This window comes from Mustela putorius, unplaced genomic scaffold (genome assembly GCF_011764305.1).
Source record: "Mustela putorius furo isolate JIRA1106 unplaced genomic scaffold, ASM1176430v1.1 tig00003913_pilon_pilon_pilon, whole genome shotgun sequence".
NCBI lineage: Eukaryota > Metazoa > Chordata > Mammalia > Carnivora > Mustelidae > Mustela > Mustela putorius.
Window position 1 is genome coordinate 7,637,451 of NW_025422060.1, and position 23,699 is coordinate 7,661,149.

The window sequence follows — 23,699 nt, forward strand, 5'->3', positions numbered from 1 at the left end:
GAGGTAAAGCACTTAAAACAGTGCTGATGCATAATATGAATGCAGCAAATGTTAGCTATTATTAGGACATTCTTACTGATGAGGGAGCAGGAGGCTGGCTGAGGACAAAGCAAAAGCTGGCGCCTTGCACCCCCCTCACCCCACTCTCCTTCCGCTCCCCCTCTGTCATATGTGTAGCATCCCTCAGGCAGCCCTGACTGCCATGAACAATAAGCATATAGTTAACTTGCAGAGCTCACAATCCAGCTAGACAGGAGTCTCCCTTGGCTTACAAATGTCCTAAATCTCACTAACAAAGACGATTGATAGCAGGATTGTGACACCCCACCAAAAAGTCTCCCAACTATCTTAATGTTAATGGCTGGTCTAAAGACAACCTTGATCCAGCCGCCAGGGCAAGGCCTCCCGCAGGCCTGGAACATCATGGCATCTTGTAGGCCCTCTTTAGCATATGAAAACTCCACTGAAACCTCCCTTTCCCTCACCTTCCCCCAACTGCAGGGTATATAACATGCCTACCCTCACAACCCGGGGCAGCCGCATCTCCGCCTGCCCACAGGCCCTGTCCCCCGTGCTCTAATAAATCACCTTTTGCACCAACGACGTCTTAAGAGTCTTAAGAATTCTTTCTTTAGTCGTCGGCTCCGAACCTCCTCACCCCACCGAACCTGACTTAGGTTCTGGGACTTCATCATTACATGACAATTAATTTCCCTAGGGAGTTTGTAACCACATCTTATATCATTGCCCATGACTGTAGAAATAACAGCCTGATACATTTCTTCTTCAATACATGTGACTTGATTATTTTCTCCTTGAAAATCAAAGAATTCTTTCCTTAGTGGTAAGTTTTACTAGGGTACTCTACTGATCATTCATGTATTTTCCAGCATGTGATATGCTCCTTTGGTCTGTAGATTAAAGTCTTTCTTCATTTCCAAAAAGTTTTCTTGAGTAACATCTTTACGTATTTTTGGTAGCATTATTTCAGTTTCTTCAGAAGGGATACCATTTATGGATATATTATACTTCCTTTGTGTTTCATATAATTTTCTGTCTACTCTTTGTTCCATTTTATTTTCCCACTATTCTTGATTTGTCCTCTAGATCACTTAAAAGGTTTTTAGCAATTTTTCTTGTGCCATTTCCATTTCCATGATAGTCTTGGTTCTATGGTGGTTTCACTTGGTTCCTGCTTCCTTCCTGAGCTCTCCAGGTTGTTTTAATTCCTCCTGTTGTCTTGCCCTATCTTTCCTGAGCAAACACATTTTTGGTTGTTTTATAGTTTTTTTTTTTAATTGTGATGTGTTTGAACACAAATTTTACTTTCTCTGTAGCATTTTTTCCCTTGTGTTGAATCTTTGCTGCTGCTTTGTTTTTCCTATTACCCTTCACCACCCCCCACCCCGATTGTTTTTGTTTGTTTTAATTGGAGGAGTTTTGTAAAGATTTTGTGCTGGTTCCCCCTTGACTTTCATCATGTGAACTAGGTGAGTTCCTCCAAAAGATGGCTATTAATATGTAAGAGGTTCAGGTCAAATAGTGGGCCTTAGACATTTTCCCGGCTAACTAGAATTTTCTTTGGACCATGCTCAGTTTCTTTATGACCCAGGTTTGTGACTAAAGCTTCTTTTAGTCTTTGCCTTCTCCAGTAGAGATCTGAAATGACAATATTGAGTCCTTCTTCTTGAGTATGCCTCCCTGACAAGCTGCTTCTCACAGAGGTGGCCCTTCTTTCTGATTCCTCATTCAGCTATGCTTTTCCTAGATATTATTGTCCTCTAAACTGGCAACAACTTATGCTAATCATCAGTATATAGAACATATGCTCTAGTAACTCTTTTACCTATTTTTAAGAACTAAGTACACAATTTAAGATGCTAAAACTTTTGCAGTATTTATGAGATGAGGCTCTAACATCAAAGTGTTGTCAAACAATCCTTTTGATGGAGAGGAAAGAACCCAGCTTTTAGGAAGGAAATGTTTTCCCCTGTCATATTTCTTGTTGAGATTTCAGTTTTTCATGGAGAGTGGATCTATATGAGGTCACGTAATAGAATATTTTTGATTAATACAATTTGGACCAAAGAGTTTTGAAGTTTTCAAAGATTAATTATATTCTTTTTAAAATTCAATTCAATTCAATTATGAGACACAGAAAGAGAGAGAGAGAGAGAGAGAGAGAACACAAGCAGGGGAAGCTGAAGGCTCCCTGTGGAACAAGGACCCAGATGCGGGACTTGATCCTAGCACCCTGAGATCGTGACTTGAGCGGAAGGCAGATGCTTAACTGACTGAGCCACCTAGGCATCCCAACATTGATGCTATTCTTGATAAGCTTTATGTCAAATGAAAAAAAAATCAAGTCCTAAAAATTATTGAATTTATGTATCATTCTCCCTTCTACAACCTGCATTTTACAGGTTCAGGGAGATCAAGTATTTTTTGTGACCTGGGCCTTAAGTCTAGTTTCCTGGATTTCTAGTTCTTTCCACTGCCCCAGTTTGTCTTGTCAGCTCATCACTTTAGGTACAAAAGATCAAATAGAGGTAATTTAGAAAATTTCAGATTTAGTTTATGAATCACTCTATATAGTATTTATCTCCCTTACACCATCTGCCCCGTTCTGAACCTGGGCCACACAAACTTGATGATCTATTGGCAAGAGGGTTGGTGGGGGAAAAGTTTGATGGGCATAATATTAGTAACTACTTAATGACGTGTTATTAAAAGTACCTCTGGGATGCCTGGATGGCTCAGTTGGTTACGCATCTGGCTTCATTCAGCTCAGATCATGATCTCCAGGTCTAGGGATCAAGCCCCGTGTCAGGCTCCCTGCTCAGTGAGGGTTTGCTTCTCCCTCTTCTCCTCCCTCTGCACCCCCCCCAACTGTTCATGCTTTCTTTCTCTCAAAGAAATAAAATCTTTTAAACAAATACTTCGTTGGGCTCTTTAAGCAAAATTGTAAGGGCTTTAAGAAAATATAAAGACTTGGGACCTAACTTTTGTAATCTAGAACATGTGACAGAGTTTTCTAGAGTGGAATTGTTGGGGAAGTGATAGCTTTTGATGGATAGATAATAAAGGACAGTGGAGGTGGGATAGATAGAATCATGAGACTGGTGGCCATCACCTGCCTCTATAGAAAAACATAGCAGGCTGAAGGAAATGGTCAGTTACTGGAAAACAGTCCAAGAGAGGGTCCTGGAGCTAACAGAATTGGACAGTGTACAGTCCAAGGCGTAGCCATACTTTGGAAATGGTGGGTTTTGTTTTCCAATGCGATCTCCAGGATCAAGATCTTTTATTTTACTTGGAGTTCAGTAAGGGAGAAATGACCATAGTGAAGCCACACAGTTTGTCTTTGGCACTTCTGCCTCCTTGGGGATCCATTCCTTTGGGTCTGGCCTCCTTACCTCTGCATTAAATGTTTGCATCTTTTCTCTGGGACTTAGTCCAGCTGAGCATGACTTGATAATGCTGAATGAACATCATTACAAAATTTGGAAAAGAAAGAAGATTCTCTATAGCTTTTACATCAGTACAACAAATATCAAATAGCTGTCTTGATTCTATTTCATTTCTTTGTCCATCTTATGCCCATTCATCTGTCAGTTACTATGTGTGAGTTACCATGCTAGGTGCTGGGCATACTATAGTGGTACAAAGGGCTATGTCTTCCTTGACCTCATGGACATTGCATGCTGGTTGGTAAAGTCACAGCCATAGAGCCATGTGCCATCTTCCTCTGATTCCCCTTTACTTTTGTTCCTCCTGGACAATGCCTCTCTTTGATAGGGAGAGAGAGAATATCAGCATATCTTTAGTTCTGCTGACAAAAGCTGAGGTTGAGGATCGTCTTCAGGGGCTCTGGTGGCTGATCCTTAGGCTAGGAGCAAGGGTGAAATGGAGAGGAAAGAACTGAGTAAGAAGGAGGAGAATGGGAGGAAGGGAAGGAGGGAAGATAAGATGCTCATAGTAGGGCATGGGAGGGTGTCTACTAGCATCTTAGTTATTCCCAGTTCCAACTCTTCATATTGCTTACTGAAGCTTTGACAGAAATGAAAGATATTCTAGTTCCTTGAATCCAGTTCTGGTTGAAAGAGGTGCTATTTGCCTTCTGCTTTGTAATCTGTCCTGGAAGTTTCACTTACCCATTTAGTCTGTTTATAACAGCTGAGTAATACTGAATTTCTCCTGGACAGCCTGGAGAGCCTTAAACTAACAGCCCTTGGAAGACAGGAAACCAGCATGGAGGTGTGGAGGGATGGGCAAGTCACGGTATCTTTTGACCTCCTTGGGGTTGGAGAAAGGGAGGCGGGGAAGGACTGGCAGTGTCCAGACAGTGTCAGGGAGAGCACTGGGCCTGCATCCATTCTGTCAGACCCAGGAAGAAGATGCTGGGCGAAGTTTCCCTTTCAGGGAGTAGATCCCCCCCCCCCTTCACAGTAAAATTGGAACAGTCCTGGGAAAATGGGGCAGGTGTCAACTAACAATCAAGAGAGGAGGCTGTTTATTCAAGTCTAAAGAGGGGCCAGGGGCATTACAGGAGCGGGAGCCATAATCTGCATACAAGGAAAACTATTTTCTGAATCAAGAGGTAGTCCCTTCAGGTTGGGAACAGGGATCTGCACTTGGATCCCCCTCTGAAAGCTGGACTTGGGAGAAGGTTGGGCAATCAAAGAGCATCTTCGAGATGTGAGGCTAGAGGGAACCCCGGTTCCCTTTTCTCTAGCCAATAGGAAAGGATGTTTCCAGGTACAAGCTGCGCCTCCGGGTACCCTACTAAGCCCACTGCAAGAAGGGCTAAGGAGGGGGCAGCCCTCCTTTTGAGAAGGGTGTGGAGTAGACCTTCACTTTTCACTAAGCAAGAGGAGAGGGGGGAGAAACCAGGGGGTGCCAAACAGGAGCGAAGGCGGCCAGGCCCGCTGGCAGTTCCAGTCCCGGGACCGAGGCCGCCCGAGAGGGTCACGGAACCCGCGCAGGGCGGTCCCCGAATCCACCCGCAGCCTGAGCGCCTAGTAACTCCGGGAGTCCAGATCGCAAAAGGAAAAGGAGGCGGCGCCTGGCACGTCCTGCGCGTCCCCGGCCCCGAGGCTTCCAGGCTTTCTCTTCGCCACGAGGCCCCCTCCCCCGGCCAGAATTTGACGCGAGCGCCGATTTTGGTGCAATGCGAATTAGCTCTAGTCGCCGAGTCGGGAGGGACGGACAGGCTCCGGGAGCGCCAGAAGCGGGCGGGCTCGGCTGGGCCCGAGTCAACGCCCACCTCCGCCTGCATCCTCACCGCTCCTTCTGTCGCCATAACAACTGACCCCCGCCCGCCAGCTCCGCGCAGCCCCGGGACGCACGGGCCACTGGCCCGCGCGCTCGGGGAAAGCGCCCCCACCCTTGTCGCCTCGGATCCGGGCTACCTCGCACTCCCGCCCCCACCCCGCTGCTGCCAAGCACAACGCAGAGGCGCCCCCTCCCGCCGCCAAGTAGGAAAGCCCTCGCGCCCCGGAGACTTGACTGCCGAATTAATAAAGCACCTGAATCAGGGGTTAGGGTGCTCCCGCGCTCCCCGGCGCCTTGCACCTGCCGAGGTCCCCCGCACCTGCCCTATCAGGGGCTTCAGGGCGCGTGCCGCGGCCAGCCGACGGCGGTGCCCCGCGCCCCGTGTACAGAGCTCTCGGGGAGCAGGACATCCCCGAAGGCGGCAGCACGCCGGAGGCGGGGAGGCGGGAGGCGGCCAGGGCGCGCGGGGAGGGCGGGGAGCCCGCGGGAGGAGGAGGAGGTGGAGGGGGAGGAGAGAGAGGGAGCAGGGCGGGCGGCGGGGAGGGAGAAGGGAGGCAAGAAAGTAGCAAAAGTGAGGCTGGCAGCCGGCGGCAAAGGAGCGGGTCGAGCGGCGGCGGCGGCAGGAAGTCTGTGCCCGAGACGAGCAGAAATTAGAGCCAGGGAGGGACCGCGGCGGCGGCGAGAGTGAAAGAGGAAACTGCAGAAGAGGAAGCTCTGCCGCAGCACAAAGTCTCCTCTGGCTCCCGCGCCGAGCATCCCCGCGCGCCCGCCCCAGCCCTCCCGGACCGGCTCGCCGCTGCTGCCTGCGCCCCTGTCGCTGGGCGCCCCCTCCTCAGCGCGCCCACCCCGGCCCCACGCGCCCCGGCCGCGCCGTCTCGCCGTCCTCCGCACACGTCGCCCTCGTCTGCCATGGCCCGGGAGAACGGCGAGAGCAGCTCCTCCTGGAAAAAGCAAGCTGAAGACATAAAGAAGATTTTCGAGTTCAAGGAGACCCTCGGAACGTAAGTGGGGCTCCGGGAGAGAAGGGTGGAGGTACCAGCGGCCGTGGGTGCACAGGCAGCGCCTGCTGCCACCACCGCCAGCCACCGAGGCAGGAACCGGCTGGTCGCCGCGTCCTCATTGTCAGGTTCTCGGCTCTGCGGAGCCCCCCGCGTGTCCAACGCCTGGGTCTGCGTCCCTCGGGCACGGGTGGGCACCGCTCTCCGGCCGGGGCGAGAGGAGCTCCGAGCTTTTGGGAGGACAGTCACTAGCAGGCGACTTTCCACTTCCCCTGACACCGCCACCCTCTCGACTTATTTCTCCCCACGCGTGACTGTGGGCTGAGAATGGTGGATATGAGTGTTTACTGGCTGTGTGTGTTTACTCACCGTGTGTATGGGCACACCGTGTAGATGAGAGATAGGGTCTCGAGAAAATGGGGCTCCGGTCATTCCCTTTGCTGTCTGTCCTTCCATCGTGTGTTCTTATAGAATCGACATCTGCACGTACTAGGTGTAGGCAAGACTTTGGATGCCACGCGATTATGGAAGGGAAGAATTTCGCAGTGTTCAGGGTCACGTGTGGGTAAAGCCTTCCCTGAGCGTGTGTCTGTTTCACACGGGCTCAGCCACACAGGCTGGCCTGCATGTCTTCAGGGAGGGTCTGTGAGTGTCTCTATACAGGCGACTCCTCTCTCAGGCTGTGTTCAGTCCAAGTGTTGGTGGCTGCGTGGCAAGAAAGCTGAAACACTCAGAAGTCGGCATGAATGCCCCAAGCATGGGCTGCTCAGTTCAGTGACTGCTCTCTTTCTGCCCAGGAGTTGGTTTTTGTTTGTTTTGTTTTGAAGCACCCCAGAATAGGTAGGGAGGCTGATAGTGAAAGACAATCAGGCACTGCTGGGTGAGTCTGAAGTTCAGGTTATTTTTTCCCCTCATATGATCAGTATCTGCTGGTGATCAGTATCTGTCAGTGTATATATTCGCTCACACGCACACATGTGCTATATGAACTGAACATTTTGTAGGGGTTTATGGAGGTGTTGATTAGGCTGGGAAGAGAAGGAGGAGGTGTTTGGTGAGATAAATCACTGTGTTCTTCCTTCTTCCTTTCCTTCCCTTTCCCCCCCTTCCCTTGTTTTTGTGATTGGTTTGCTTTCCCAGAATCACATTTTCCCACCCAGATTGTCTGCTGCCCCCTACTCAGGGTCCATGGTGGGTGGTCATTCATTTCCCTCACCGCCACCCCCTACATCCCTCACCGCCACCCCCTACATCACCCCAGGGTGAAGTTGTGAAGGCAGCATTCCCAAGAAGGCACCTTGGCAAGGCTGAGAATAGGGTCTCCCAGCTGTGTTGCTGCACTTTAGGGAGGGCACCTGTGGGTATAGACTTTCTACCTTTGTTGGGATGAAAACGGAAAGGACTTGGCCTTTTTAATAGAGAGGGGTTTGAGACTGCCTCCCTCAGCATGGCCAGTTAGGGGGTGAGTTTTGGTCAAAACTTTTGAATGTTGCTATTGAGGTTATTCGGATATGGGGTTTTGATGCTGGGATGCTCAAGTTACGAAGCAAGAAGCATGCCCTTGCTTGTCATCCTGAGACCGGTTATGTGGCTGCAGATGAGGGCATGGGAGAGAGTGGAATCTCGGTGTGTGGGAATTCCTTCCTTTGTGTGGCACATCTCCACCTGAGCCCCTCACTCTGGTCCCCCTGCCTGTAGCCTCCAGGTGGGCAGAGACGCCTCCCCCTAACCAACCTGATTTTCAGGAGAGCCCTGCAGCCTCCCCTCTGCCACAGCCAGGCCGCTGAAGCTCAGTGAGCTGTGGCTTTATTGAGTGGCTCCTGCTGTAGCAGGCGCTGTTTGGGGGTGACTGCGGGTGGTTTTCCCTCTGGGAAGGATGGGGATTTGCCTTCTGGAACCAGAGAGGCCAGTGGAGCTGTGGCGGAACAGTCTCTTGGACTCTGGTCAGGTGCCCGGTGAACTTGGGCATGGGTCTCTGTTGGGGTCCCGAAGCTTTGCCTTCTGCCTTGGAAATAATTCTTTGAAAAGAAGCTTCCCACTGAGGCCCTGTGGTGCTGGCATGGGTTCTAAAAGAGTCTAACACAAATAATTAAATGATCAAAATGTTTTTACTCAATCACAGAATAATAATAGTCATTATAGGTGACTTTCTTAAAGGAATACCAAGCATCAGGCATTGTTGTAAGTGCCTTACATGTATTTCACTCTCAGAATAAGCTTAGAAGTTGGGTTTTGCTGTTATTCCCAATTGGCAGATGGGAAAAATGAGGCAATGGAGAGATTTAAGTGACTTGCCAAACACGAGCTAGTTCCAGGCAGAACTACTCGTCATGATCCATATGGGGTAGAGCTAATTTGTGGCTTATGTAACAGCAAACGTTTTCTAATAATTTGATTTAACGTGAGTATTTGGAAAGCTAATTTTAACAGTAATGCAAAGAAAACATCGTTGTGGTAACATTTCAAAGCTTGTGGAATATCAGCTTTATTTTGTCTCCTTGAACTTCCCAGCAGTGGTCGGAAGTTCAGTATGCTTGTTTCACCTGGGGCCAACCCCAGTGACCTTGGCCTGAGTCCAGACAGAGAGGTTGCTTCCAGTCTTGTCTATGCAGATGTGGAGTCTGGACCCCTCTTCTGTCTGTAATGAAACCTCATGTAAGACAAAGGCATCACTCAAGATTGGGATTCATTTCCAAGGTACTCTGAAGCTCCAAGTCATTTTGTTTGTCACACCTTCCCCACATGCCTTCAGGATCCTAAGGCAGGAAAGCCCTGCCAGGAGCCAGACTGTCATCTCACAGTGTTAAAATGCTTTTAAAATAAAGCATCGTAAAGGCCCAAGGAGCACACTTTGCCAGCATTTGTCCTCTGATATCTAGCTGCCTGATTCAGGTACCTTTCCCTGCGGAGCTAGAACATTTACTGTTGAAGCCAGGGGGTTGAGTCATTTAGTTGGTGTGGTCAGCGGGGCCTTGCTGGAGGACAGGGGCCAAATGGGAGGGAAGGCGGGCCCAGGAGCGTGGGAAGGGGGTGAAGGAAGCTAAGGACAGCCTAGGCAAAAGGATCTGTCTTTGGGGTTTGGGCCTGGGTTAGCTCATGTGCCTCTGAGTCAGGCCTCAGGAAGAACCTCCCAACCAGTGGGCTGCATGTAACTTACTTTGAAAGGGAATTCCAGAACCTGACCATAGCTCTGAATAAGGTGAACGATCTAATTACTAGTTAGTAATCAACGACATGTTTTCTGATCCTTGGCACACTGTGAGAGCAAATACATGTTGTGTAACAGCAAATTAGGGGTAGTGAACATTTCCTTCAGTGTATTTGCCAAGGCTCTTCAGATCGCCTCTATTGGAGATACCTTTCAATGACTTCTGAAATTACAAAAAAAATTGATAATTTGCCGCTCGGAGAAGACTATGGATGGAAAGAAAGCTTTGGCGTGGTGTCAGGAAGTACCCCAGACTCAACGGAAATCACTTCTGTAATTCCCATACCATGATATCCTTCTGAACAGAGAAGGCCTCTGTTCTTGGCATGACACAGAATGATTGTCCCAATATACCTCCTTTCCTCTGGAGTATAGGAAATGGCATGTCCTAGAAAATAGATCATCTCTGCAGGGTGTGAATACATGGTTTTCTTATAGACTGAACATTTTACAGGGAAATAACTGCTGTCTGTAGGGGGCTGGGCTGGGCTTTGTGGAGAGTTTGAGCCTGGCTTCCAGGTCTGGCTCAGCCACTAATGGGTTGTGTGGCCTGTGGGCCTCTTGGTCAGTTGTCCACATTACCTTCTCCCTGTCTCAGCTTTCTCCTCTCTAAAATCAGGGGTGTGGGGCAGGGAAGGCAAGATGGTTTTCAATTGCCCTTACAGCCCTGAGATTTTATGGCTCGACTGTGCAAGGAAACTACTCACTGGGGATCCTTACAAGCCTTCCACGTGTGGCTAGTGCTGCTCATTTCTGTTTGGAGCGACATTGTTAGGCCCATGCTAGTGGCAGAGTGAAACAGCTCTGGACAGGAAGTCTTATCCCACTTAATGTCTATAGCATAGTGCGGCCGCTTTTTCATTAAATGAGTGCCTGCTGGTGCTGCTTTAGGAAGGGTATAAATAGAAATATCCATGGGGCAAGCATGGTCTTTTCCCACTCGTATCATACTTATACTCCTTATTCTGAAATTGCTCAGTAAATACACCTGTTGAGGACACAGATGATTGGTTTATCTGGAAGCCCCAGGGGAAAACACACTCAGTAGTGCTTTTTTTGGCATGTAGGCAGTGGGCGGGGGAGGGGTAGAATGCAAAGCTGCTTCAGGTGGTTTGTATGTTTGACTGGCTGATTTAATAGTATTTATTCTGTGATTAGTCAGATTTTTAGAGTCTGGGTGAAGCATTTGAAAGAATATCACCAATGGGGCACCTGGGTGGCTCAGTGGGTTAAAGCCTCTGCCTTCGGCTCAGGTCATGATCCCAGGGTCCTGGGATTGAGCTCCGCATCGGGCTCTCCGCTCAGCGGGGAGCCTGCTTCCCCCTTTCTCTCTGCCTGCCTCTCTGCTTACTTGGGAGCTCTCTCTCTGTGTCAAATGAGTAAATAAAATCTTTAAAAAAAAGAAAGAAAGAAAGAAAGAATATCACCAAGTGGACCATGGCGGCAGAAGCCCCTAGATTTCTCCCTTAGTGTATATCCCAGCTGTGGTATTTGTTAGGAGTTTGTATTTCTCAGCTCTCTAGTTTAGGAGGGCAGGATATAAATTCAGCCTCTCATACATTTCAAGATAGCTACTGAGTGTCTACTATATTCTAGGCACTGTGGGGCATAGCTGCAAACAACCAACCAAAAAATGCCTGCCCTCTTGGAGCTTACCTTCTGGTAGGAGAACCAGGAAATGAAGAAGATAAGTAAGTAAAATGTAGAGTATGGTGCCTAGTACACACGTGAGGGAGAATATCCAAGCAGGGAAGGGGGATTTTGTAGAGTGGGGTGATGGCAGCTTGAAGCCTGGTAGTCATGGATGGCCTCGCTGAGCAGCTGATATTTGAGTACCATCTAAAGGAGCCCTGGAACATCTGAAGGCAGAATGTTCCCATGAGAGGGGACAGCAGGAGCTGAGAGCCTGGCGGGAAGCTTGTTTGCTTCCTGTTTCCAAGAGGCATGTGTGGCTGGAAGTGGGTGGTCAGGGGTGGAAGGTGGGAGCTGAGCTAAGAGATCGAGGAATTGGAGGGGGCAAGGCAGAGGGGAGATTGGACTCATGCATGACCTTTGTAGACCGTTGTCGAAACTTTGCCTTTGTGCTGAGAGATGTGGGAGACATTGGAGGATTTTGAGCAGAGGAGAACCTTGATCTGACTCAGGTGTTTCCATCATAACTGTACTTGTGGTATTGAGGACGGACCGGTGGGCTCTGGGGCAGAAGTGAGGAGACCAGCTTGGGAGCCATTGCAATGATCCAGGTGAGAGACAGGTTGTTTAGAAGGAGGAAGTAGCTACAGAGGTGATGAGAAGCGATTGGATCCTGGATATTTTTGGAAGAGACAGCAGAAAAGAATTGAATTGTGGTTGGGTGTGAGATTCTCCAAGGCTTTGGGGTTGAAAGAATTGTGCCATTGGCTGGTTTTGGTCAGTTTATGCAAGGATTTTCTGAGTGTCTGCTCCATCCCTGCTCTGGGAGGATCTTGGAAACAGTTTAGCATGTGAGCTGCATTTGGGCTTCTGGGCCCCCCTCATGAGTGACTCCTGCATTTCAAGGTGAATTTCCTTCCCTCTGAGTTTATGTCTGGAGAGGGCTTTTGAAATGCCTCCTCCTTGGTCACAGAGGGAAAGTTGTGATAGGCTGGATATTTTAGCTTCTAGAAGAATTGCTTAATTTTCTGTGAAAATGCTGGGGTTTCCCTTAGAACTATCAATGGGAAGAGCTAGCTCACCTTGAAGGTGGGCCTATAACTTCTCTCTCTCTTTGTGTGTGTGTATTTATATTTATCTCTCGTATATAACTCTATCCTATAACCTGTAACTCACTTAATTTGGTGATTTAAAGCCCAAACATTCTGTGAAAAATAATAAACATGAGCATTCCTGCTGCTCCTTTCTTTGACAGGATGTTTTGTTATTTGGAGAGGAAAAGCCAAATGCTTTTCTTGATTGGGAAAAAGATAACAAACACTGGTCTTATTGATGAGTGCAGTGGGATTTGGGAAGTTACGCTTTGGGTAGAGAGCTTGTTCCAGAAGGAGCTAATAGGGACTGTGTCTCAGGCAAAAATTTCTGGTTCAAACGTGGCCACTGAATGGACAATAATTAGACTTAGTAGGTAGATATTCGTGTTACCTCAGGGGAGGATTTTAGGGGTTAATTTGTGGAGTTTTTCTTTAGTTGGGTCTGCAAATCCCTTTAATCTTTCCCTTCCTCAAATAAATCTCCTTAAATCCCCTGCAATCTCTCTTCTCCTCCTCCTCTCTCCTCTGGGACAGCTTAGGCATTGGTCCAGTGGTGGACTGTCACATTGCTGATCAACTTGCACCCACAGTGGTAAACCTCCAACCTCACATCTCCAATCCTTACCAGATTTCCCAGAAATTACCAGGGAGTCCACAGCCCCCTGGGGACCCATATTTTTTTTTTTTTTTTAAAGATTTTATTTATTTATTTGACAGAGAGAAATCACAAGTAGATGGAGAGGCAGGCAGAGAGAGAGAGAGGGAAGCAGGCTCCCCACTGAGCAGAGAGCCCGATGCGGGACTCGATCCCAGGACCGTGAGATCATGACCTGAGCCGAAGGCAGCGGCTTAACCCACTGAGCCACCCAGGTGCCCGGGACCCATATTTTTAATTGAAGAAGGAACAGCTTCTGGGTGGCCAGCAGGAAGGCTAGTGTCCTAGTCAGTTGTCTTGAGTTTCTTTTCTGGCTGAAGATGGTCAACCCAAAGTGTATGTAGCTAAAGCAGAAGGATATGTAGACTCTGGGAGAGATGCTATCCTAATTTTCTTTCTCAGTTCGTGTTGGTTATGCCCCTTTGACATTCTTTGGTGCAGGAAACCACTTTTATCTTGGGTTAGCTATCATGAGATCCTGCTTGATTTCTAAGAAAATGTTTATTATGCAGCAAACGGCTTATTTAGGTTCCAGTCAGATAAGGCTAATTTCTAAATGGATGCTACTAGCCAGGTTCATTCAGTAGCACACTGAGTTCATTCCATGTCTCTAGCGATCAGCTCTGTGCCTTGTGCTCTTTTTCCTAGTTATTTCAGGGTTCAGAAACAGGGATTCTGTCTTCTGGGTAACACCAAATCTTGAGGATAAGCATTGAAAATAGCATATTTGCTGAGGCCAGGTAGGAGAGGCCTTAGGAGGCCTTAACCCTTAATGGAAAGGTGGCTCCAGCAGAACCATTCCAACTGTGTGCTTCTGGAGAGGTTCCTCAATCTTTCTGAGTTAAGATGGGGATGGAAGTTGTTGCCTTGTGGGATTCTTGTAAGGATTCAATGATGTATAGGAGGTGCCTGGCACATAATTGGGATTAAGTAAACGGTAGCTGTCATCAACTCTAGTTGCTTTCAGCAGCTGTGGTTGAGGGGGACCGCCTATGGAAATTCAGGGCTAGGACCATGGGGAAGAACATGTCAGGATCTGTTGGAAATTGATTTTTGGAAGCTCTTGTTGCAAATATGCAGAATGGTGCCTATTTGACCTCCCCCCACTCCCCTGCCCACATTGATTTTAAAAAACTATCAACAAGTCTTCAGTCAGCCATGGATGTTTCATTGCTGGGTATTTTGCACAGCACCATAGTGAGTAGCTAAGTGTGTAGGCTCTGAGGCACTAGGACCTGAGTGCAAATCCTGGTCCACTGCTTCTCAAATTATTGAAAATTTCGTTTTGGGCAACTCAGCCTCATGTCCATAAAACAGGATAAAACCAGCACTTAATCTCAGGGCTGTAGGGAGAATTTAAGGAGAGCCCATGAAAACTACTCAGTACAGTGTGTGGCCCATGAACATGTTCTCAGGAAACGCTCGTTCCCGCTCATTAGCCCCTGTGGTTCTGGAACACAGCTCCTCAGAGGCCATTTGCACAGATCTGGGGGGTTCGTGGAACCATTCGGCATTTGCTTGCCCCAGGAGGATTATTAGTTTGTAGAGTGCTAGCATTAACCAAGAGACTCTGCCTGAAACGTCCTCCCGGCCAGCTCCTGTGCTGGAGTGACCTAGTTCACTGTGTATCACGGGCTCATTCCTTCCTCTGGTTATCTCATCAGCTTTGTCTCTGCACCTCTCCCTGCAGCTTGAGCTGGGGCTTTTGTTTTGTTTTGTTTTAGCCTGTCCCTGTCTGCATCGGCTTGTGCAACAGTTCTCTGAGCAGTTTCTGTCTTCCCAAACAGCACACAGGTCTCCGTGGCTCTGCCTCGGCTTCAACGTGCTTTTCCTTGCTGAGAATGGTTACCGGGTGTCAGCTTCGTTTCTCAGTGAGTAGAAGGTTCTGATGCGAGGGCTTAAGTACTTTATTTGCCACATGACAAAACATCGTGGAGTTTTGTAGTTTAAAGCTGGTATGTCCTGAATTGATTTAAGAAATGGCAGCATGCCTGTGAGTACACCACATGGGCACGTGTAACAATTTATTTAAAAATATCTTCATGGGGGATTGCTGGGGGGGCGTGGGATAAGATTTCAAAAGTTTCATTTCCCAGGTCTCAGGATACAGGCGTTGACAGTTGGGGTGCGAATATCCACCGCATTAGGTCAGATCCCTTGTCTTGATCTCACCACGTTAGTCCTTTTTTTTTTTTTTTTTAATTTCTTTTTTTTTTTTTTAAGATTTTATTTATTTATTTGACAGAGAGAGATCACAAATAGGCAGAGAGAGAGGAGGAAGCAGGCTCCCTGCTGAGCAGAGAGCCCAATGCAGGACTCAATCCCAGGACCCTGAGATCATGACCTGAGCCAAGGCAGCGGCTTAACCCACTGAGCCACCCAGGCGCCCCACCACGTTAGTCCTTTTAATGGCCGAAGTCTGGGTGACAATTTATTGGGACCTCTGTAATGGAGTGAGCAGGGGAAGAAAAGTCTCTGACATTCCTATGTGACAGAGGACCTCCCTGTCTGTCATAACCTGTGACGCCCATCAGTGCAATTGCCTTTACACCAAATGGAATTGGGTGCTGTAACTGGAACCGTCAAGGTTTTCAGCACAGCCTCCAAAGTCCCTGATTTTCAAGTGATCCTTTTGCCTGCCTACTCCCACAACTCTGTGCCCTCTAATTCTAAGACCTACAGTATTGTGGGGGAAAAGACACCCACACAAAAAACAAATCCCCAAAGCCCCAAATCTTATGTAGCATTAGAAAACTTGTGGGTAGAGGGAGGAGAGTGGGAGGTCTGGCAGAGGGTTGGAGTGGCAGGCATCCCACAGGGCTGGTGCCCCCCGCCCCCCCAGTGTCCTTCTGTCTCTGGGCTGCCACTTTTTTTTTTTTTTTTTTTAAGATTTTATTTATTTATTTATTTGACAGAGAGAGAGAGATCACAAGTAGGCGGAGAGGCAGCAGAGAGAGGTGGGGAAGCAGGCTCCTCGCCCAGCAGAGAGCCCGATGCAGGACTCAATCCCCGGACCCTGAGATCATGACCCGAGCTAAAGGCTAAAGGCAGAGGCTTAACCCACTGAGCCACCCAGACGCCCCGGTCTCCCACTTCTTTAGCCTTCATAGGAATGGCCACTTGAAAGTTGCCTTGAAACATGGGAAGATATGAACACCTTGAAAGAGGTTGAGGGCCCTGTCATTTAGGATATAGGCAGTTTTGAAGGAAGTGCTTTTTTCAGACACTTAACTGAAAAGAATTCATGTTTGAATGTAAGGCAGGAGGGAGATAGGTTAATTGTGGTCTTGGGACTCTGGTGGGTTGCAACCTGGGAAGTGGAGGGCTGAGTGAGGCCCACTGGGGAGCCATGGCAAAGCTGAGTGCTTGCTGGCCTGGGGTCTCCAAGTGGGGGGTGTCGTGGTGTGGCCTCTGTGTCTCCCTCATCCCTTCTCCCAGGACTAGGCCAGAACTGTTAGCACTGTGATCCAGCTATGTCAGTGACCCCAAAGTTCATCTAGATTGGAGTAGGGTCCTAGGTGACCCCAAAATATTTCATTTGTTTAAGAAAAATATGCCTTGAAAAAGTTTGTAACGAACATTTGGAGCAGACCTTGCATAAAAGTTGGGGACAGCATGTATCTGATAATATGTGCAAGAATGATATTGCTTGTGGGTTCTTTCTGCCTCTATTAGCATGCTCAGCAAAGATGGAGTTTGTGGTCTGGGTAAGGATAAAAAAGGAATGTGGGCTTCTTGTGGTCCTTTTGGCTCCTCTCACAACTGAGATATAATAATAAGACTTAGTGTGTGTGTGTGTGTGTGTATGTGTGTTTAACTTTGGTAAATATACATAACTGAAAAGTTACCATTCTAAACCATTTTTAAGTGTATGGGTCAGTGGCATAGAGGATGCTCACAGTGCCTTGTGACCATCACCACCATCCATCTCCAGAACTTTCTCATCCCTGAAACTCTGTCCCCATTACACACTAACTCCCCAGTCCACCCTCTTCCCAAGTCCTTGACAATCACCATTCTACTTCCTGTCTTTATGGAAGTGAAGTCCACAAAATATTTGTCCTTTTGTGACTGGCTTATTTTACTTGGGACAATGTCCTCGAAGCATGTACCAGAACTTCCTTCTCTCTTTTTTTAAAAAAGATTTTTTTATTTATTTATTTATTTGACAGACAGAGATTACAAGCAGGCAGAGAGGCAGGTAGAGAGAGAGGAGGAAGCAGGCTCCCTGCTGAGCAGACAGCCCAACATGGGGCTCGATCCCAGAACCCTGGGATCATGACCTGAGCCGAAGGCAGAGGCTTTAACCCACTGAGCCACCCAGGCGCCCCCCAGAACTTCATTCTTTTTCTTTTTTGTCCTCCTTGCTTTTTAAGGCAGAATAATATTCTCCGGTGTGTCTATACCCCACTGCATTTATTCATTCATTTGTTGGTGCACACTTGGAGTTATTTCCGTCTCTTGGCTGTCGTGAATAATGCTGCATGGACATGGGGGTACCCGTATGTCTTCAAGTCCTGGCTTTCATTTCTCTTGGGTGTGTACCCAGAAGTAATGTTGCTGGATCATATGGTAATTCTCTGCTGAAATTTTGGGAGGGCCGCCATCTTGTTTTTCCCAGTCATGTGGTGTTTGGCTATTTGCAAAATGTTTTTACCCGCATGATTCAGTTATGACCCTCACTTTATAGGTAAGGAAATGGAGGTTCAGAGAGGTCAAATGACTCATGGGAAAACGCTGCTGAGCCGTAGTGGGAGTGGGAGGGGGTCTAAGTGTCTTCTGACTCCCCAGTTCAGTGCTCTTTCTCCTGTGTCACACAGCTTACAAACTGATTCATGGAATTGATGTGAATAGGGAATATTAAAGAATGAAGGAGAAATGCCTCCACTTCTGTGGACGTGTTATGGTATGGTGAGGAGATGGGTTCAGATTTGTAACAACTGCTGATTTCCGTGGTATAAATACTCCCACATGGAACGGTTTCAAGCTGCCCATGGTTTAACAACCTACTACAGAATTCTTGCATCAGGCTCTCATGAGCAGGTATGAGGTGACTCCAGCATACCTCTAAAGGAAGTAGAGGTCAGGAGACTGGAGTTGAGGCTTACCTCCGTCACTTGAGAGCTGTGGAACCGTGATCTTATCCTCTCTATGTCTTGATTACCTTGTTTGTTAAATGGGATAATTATACCTGAATTACACCTGCTTACGTTACAGACCTGTTTTAAGTCCCAAATGAGATAAGGCATGTGTAGTAAGGCCTTATACAAATAGAAGGTATTATTATGTTATGAAGATTATAGCTTTAAAAGTATTCCTTTCTCGTAAATGTTAGTATCACATACACTCTTTGAAACCTAGCTATCATCTTTTGGGCATTGTTCCCATAGGAGTTGGGCTGTGTGTCAGCCTTGACTCTGGAAGCATCAATAAAAACTAGAGTTTCATGGTATAGTTTAACTGGCTCTATTCAGGTGTTTGTTGTTTGCCTTCTTAGTGCTTAAGTGATTGGTACATTAAGAAAAACTTAAAAAAAAAAAAATCATGAAAGTAACATGTCACCCTAGCAGAGAATTTAAAAAATCTGGAAGAGCACAATAAAGAAGGCAATAAGAATTGACTTGTTGTTTGGGTGGGTCCTGGGTAGTGAGTTTCTCTAGAGGGTAGGGAGCTCTCAGGAGAGGCCTCGGAGGTCAGCTGTTGAGGCTACAGTCAGGCCGTGGTTATTTACTAGTTGCCATAAAAGTATTTAAGTATTTTACCATCTTGGTTGATTGAACCACTGTGCACAGATTGGGTATCTGCTCTGGGTACAGAGGTGGTGGTCTTTGTTGAGACTTGTGGGGGGTGGGGGTGAGGGCCTTGTTGGGGTTATTGTCATGTTCCCATCTCTACCCTCATCAGCATCTCTAAATGTGTGCAGAGTCTGAAGTGGGAACAGAACCTGGTGCCAACAGGAGGACCTCCTCAAGAGACATCTGGTAGCCTAGTTAAATGTGTGGGAAGAGAGGTAAAACTATATCCAAGTGTTCCTGACTCTCCCTGGTTGGGGTGGGACAGGAGAACCCTGTTTGCTATAGACTGAATGTTTTGTCCCCTCTCCCCCAAATTCATATGTTGAAACCTAACCCCCAGTGTGGGATATTAGTAGGTGGAGCCTTTGGGAGGTGATTAGGTCATGGAAGTGAAGGCCTATGATGGAATTAGTACCCTTTGGTAAAAGAGACCCCAGGGAACTCTAGGGCCTTTCCACCATGTGAGGACACAGTCAGAAGGTGGCCTTTTTTATTTTTATTTTTTTTTTAAGATTTTATTTATTTATTTGACAGATATCACAAGCAGATGGAGAGGCAGGGCAGAGAGAGAGAGAGAGAGAGAGAGAGAGAGAAGCAGGCTCCCTGCTGAGCAGAGAGCCCGATACGGGACTTGATCCCAGGACCCTGAGATCATGACCTGAGCCAAGGCAGCGGCTTAACCCACTGAGCCACCCAGGTGCCCCCAGAAGGTGGTCTTATGTGTACCAGGAAGCGGGCCTTCACCAGACACCAAGTCTGCCAGCAGCCCTGTCTTGGACTTCTAGTCTCCAGGACTGTGAGAAGTCAGTTTCATTGTGTCTCAGCCGCTCAGCCCATGGCATTCTGTTATGGTAGCTGGGAGGGCCTAAGACACTTGCACGCATATTTCTGACTACTACCAAAGTGCTCACACGCAAAACCTTCAAGCCGCCTCTTTGGAACATAGTATTCATGATCAACTCATTCTTGTGCTCAGAAGCTGAAGCCTGTCTAACTCCTGCATGGATACTGGCCAAGCCAGCTCTCTTATCGGTGGGCTGCCTGAGGTCCCACAGTTAATCTGGACCACATCCAGAGCTTCAGTGTCATGGTGTCCCTGAGGAGGGTGACGGTGAATGTTCAGAGGCACTGCTCCATCACCATCAATGTAATGGCAAGCAGAGAAAAAACGGTCCATATTAGAGATTTCTTACTTCAGCCATTGTTACGTTACTGTATCCCCATTAATTCACTTTGTAGGTGCAAAATGAGCTCCCAACAGTGCATTTGGCTCCAGAGAGAATTCAGAGCCATGAACAGAGAGTGCCATTGGCTCTTGCCGAACTGCCGCCACGCTGTGGCTCCTAGGGCTTGCGTCCCCAAGTAGGTGAGGGGAAGCTGCATTTGGAGATCTGAGAGCACAGTAGGGACTCCTGTGGCCCCTCTAGGGTCTCGTAGGTAAAGACCTGCATTGGGAGCCCAAGTGGAGGCTTTCCCACACATTGGCAGAGCAGGTGTTACACACAGGGAGGGCCTGGCTCAGACGGGACATCTACATGGTTCATCAATGTTTGCCGAATAAATGAATGGGTAAGTGAAATAAAAGGAGCACAAGCTTCCATTAGATTAAGGAAGTTCAAGTCCTAACTGTGCCATTTATGAACAATGAGACCTTGAGCAAATTACATGATCTTTCTGAGCTTCTGTTTTCTCATATTTAAGTGGGAATAATAGTACCAACAATTCTAGCTGATTGTGGGCTTTCATTGTAAAAAGAAAAATAGGGGTTACAAGGCATGCTACATATTATAGGTGCTAAATAAAGGGACAATGGCTTGAATTTTAAGCAAATAGGTGTTAGACCCCATCACGTGATTTAAACTTCACTGAAAAGGTCTCTTTTCAGGAGTCTCATGAGAGATTCATTCTTTGACTTAAAGCGTTTTCTTAAGTATAAGAAATTAAACAGTAACAGCCATGTATAGATCAGTGGGAAAGAGTTTGTTTTGTTAGAATGAGTTTGGAGAGTGAGATAGGAAAATGATCTTAAAAACTGCAGGGCCTGGACTGGAATTAAGGGGTGGGAGTCATGTGGACGAAGCCAGAGATGAGATTGGAGGCTGTGAAGTCAGCCAGACTCATTGCTGAATGAATATTCAGCAAACAGCTTGTGAATATTGGCCATGTGAGATAAGTACATGACGGCCTGGTAGCTATTCTATCTCTGTGGCCTGTGATGACCACTGTCCGTGAGCCTGAAGGTCAAATGGAGGTCGGGAGGAAGGACAGTCTGGTTTGTTTCCTGCTTGGGGGGATCGCCCTTGCAGCCACCCCTCTGTGGCTCATAGGGCTTAGGCCAAGGAAGGGCAATGCCTGCTGTCCATGGAAGGCCCCCAGGCAGGGTTCTAATGGGGGTGTGGACTCGGCAGCCTCTGAGTCTTGGGATCCAGTGACTTCTTTCCCCCCAGCCCTGACCCCCACCAGGTATTCCTGGTGGCCGTTCTCTCTTGTAGGAATTCTTGAATGTAACGTCACCCTGGGATTGTAGAAGTGGTCCAGATAGAAATGCAGGGGTCTCTCAAAATCTTGGTTAACCCTGAAGGTCCTAAGAGCTGAGTGTCCTTTGGAAGTTTCTCAGGAAGTTGGAGTTTGGGGCCTGCTCTTTAGCTCCCAGCATGGCCTGTGGGGGTATTGTCGAGACTGACGCGAACCCTGCAGAAAACTGTGTGTTCACTGAATACCGAGTAAACTGGGCTCATCTTTACAAACCTAGTCTTCCCTCTAGGAATGAGGGACGCTGAATTAGTTCTGTGATAGAAATTTGAATGGGTGTGTCTGGTCACAGCCACCTGGGAATGAGCCTTCATTTATTCCCCTTGGTGGGACTTCAGATAAGGGTTTTGAGAATTGCGAGATTGATTCTACAGTTTTTTTGTTTTTTAAAAAATTCTTTGGATATTAGAGGTTGAGAATCTGGTGCCAGGCACTGAGGAGGCGCTGGTAAACAAAATGTGTGTGGGTTCTTGTCCCCAGGGAACTTTTTGGGAAGACAGACAAATATACATGTCATTGCAATTCAGTGTGATAGAGCTACAGCAGGGGGTATATGATGTGGAAGCTGAGAAGAGGGGTACTGTGCTGGCAGTGGGGCTCAGAGACAGAGAGTTGGGCTTCTTGAAAGTTCTAAGTCAGAAGGGAAAACGATCTAGCATTCCTCAGTAAGTATTTAATGAGCTCTTGCTTCATGCCATTGAGAATACTGGCTTCTGTAAGACAAAGGAACATAGAGTTTTTTTGTTTTTTGTTTTTTTAAAGATTTTATTTATTTGTTTGACAGAGGGAGATCACAAGTAGGCAGATAGACAGGCAGAGAGAGAGGCGGAAGCAGGCTTCCTGTTGAGCAGAGAGCCCGATGCGGGGCTTGATCCCAGGTCCCTGAGAACATGACCTGAGCCAAAGGCAGAGGCTTTAACCACCGAGCCACCCAGGCGCCCCAGAACATAGAGTTTTAATAATAATAACGTTAGCAGACATTTACTGAGTCCTTACTCTGTGCCATGGATGGTAGTACTTCATGTGAATTTTCACATTAAATCCACACAGCATGCAGTATAATAGATACTATTATCACCATTTTAGAGATGAGGAAATTAAGGCCCAGAGAGGTTAAACAACTTGGCCAAGGTCACACAGAACTAACCATATAGAAGAATTGGGATTTGAACTTAGGTTACCCACCCTGGGCCAAAGCCAGAGCTCTTAACCATCACCCTGAAGGGGCTTTCCTTTTACATTTTGCTCCCTGAACTCTTAGAGAAAATTGGACATGTGCCCATATGCCCACTGTGCAAAGCAGCGTATGGTGATGGAAACATGGTGCAGAGTGTTTTAGGGGTTCCAAGGGAAGGGAAGCAATAGATGGAGACCGGTCAAAAGTGCTGGTCATGGGATCGTTTTTCTAGTAAACCTTCTCCAGTGACCCGCTTTCCAGATGGCTGTCATGTCTTCGTTTAATACATGGCTGTTGCTGCACCAGCAAGGGCTTCAGTGACAAAAGTGAGGTGTGGTCCCCCATGTCCCACAGGTACGCAGACATATTCCAGTCTCCATGCCCTCCTCCTGTGGTGTCTCCTGCTTCCAGCACCTACCCATCAGTTCTCCAGGGCTCTGCTGTGGTGCGGTTGCTTCCTCCCAGTGTCCCTAGACATAAGCAGCCCACCTGGGGCTCCTCTCCTCTGTTCTTCAGTCCTAGACTCACCCCATTGAGGGCCTATTGTTCCAGGGTTTTCCTTTTGTAAGAGTTTTCTCCATCAGCACCAGAAGCTCTTTGAGAGAAGGGGCTATCTCCCACCTGTGGTGTCCCCTGAATCGCCCCCAGTACCTTGCATGCTGAGCAACACATGCAGAGTTTGTTTGGTTCAGTTTTTAAAAATCCCAGAGTCATGAAGTTGTCTCCATAGCTGCTCAGGAAGCTTGCTTTTCTAAATGTTTTCATTACGGATAAGCTCTTCAGAATGTTCCGTCCCCTTTTTCTTCATCTGGATTTCATCTCTAGATCGTCTCCGCTTTTCCACTTGTGGATTACTCACTCAGTGGATTAGCTGGGGTGAAATTTTAATCTGTGTGGGTTTGTCCTGCTTCCTCCCTCAGCCTGCTGGCAGGCTCTTTCTGTCAGCTGCCACCAGGACTACTCTCGGGGAAAGAAAACTAGCTGTCAGCCCCCCCCCCCCCACAAGAGTTTTCCTCAGTAGGATGGTCCAAAACGAAATATAAATGATGTTTGGCTCATGACGGCCTTCTGTCAGTTGGGTACCACAGTTGGCTGTGGCCTGTGGTGTCCTTTTAAATACTATTTCTGGTACTTTCCTTCTTGAGATATCCCACCTCACGCATGGCTTGTTGTGGTCTTGAGATTCCTCATGGAAGCAACACATACTTGGCTTTTTCATTGTTTCCCTTGCACATCAGGCCTTTAATGGCTTTGTGTCTTTTTTCTGCATGCCAGTGTGTGTAAAGGCCAAGGATGATCCCTTGGCTGCAGTTACCAAGTGCAACATTTTTCTT

The 23,699-nt window shown here is 47.5% G+C and overlaps 1 protein-coding gene across 2 annotated transcripts in view; it reads left to right on the plus strand.

Annotated features, from left to right (window-relative positions):
- Window positions 1-6,162: 6,162 nt before the first annotated feature.
- CAMK1D (calcium/calmodulin dependent protein kinase ID) overlaps window positions 6,163-23,699 on the plus strand; it is a 430,562-nt gene continuing 413,025 nt past the window's right edge. Inside the window, exon 1 of one of the 2 annotated variants that reach the window (XM_004774892.3) lies at window positions 6,163-6,275. In XM_004774892.3, the coding sequence (XP_004774949.1) occupies window positions 6,184-6,275 (92 nt within the window). In that variant the 5' untranslated portion in view covers window positions 6,163-6,183. The remainder of the gene's footprint in view (window positions 6,276-23,699) is intronic. The other variant, XM_013047016.2, reaches the window with a different exon arrangement.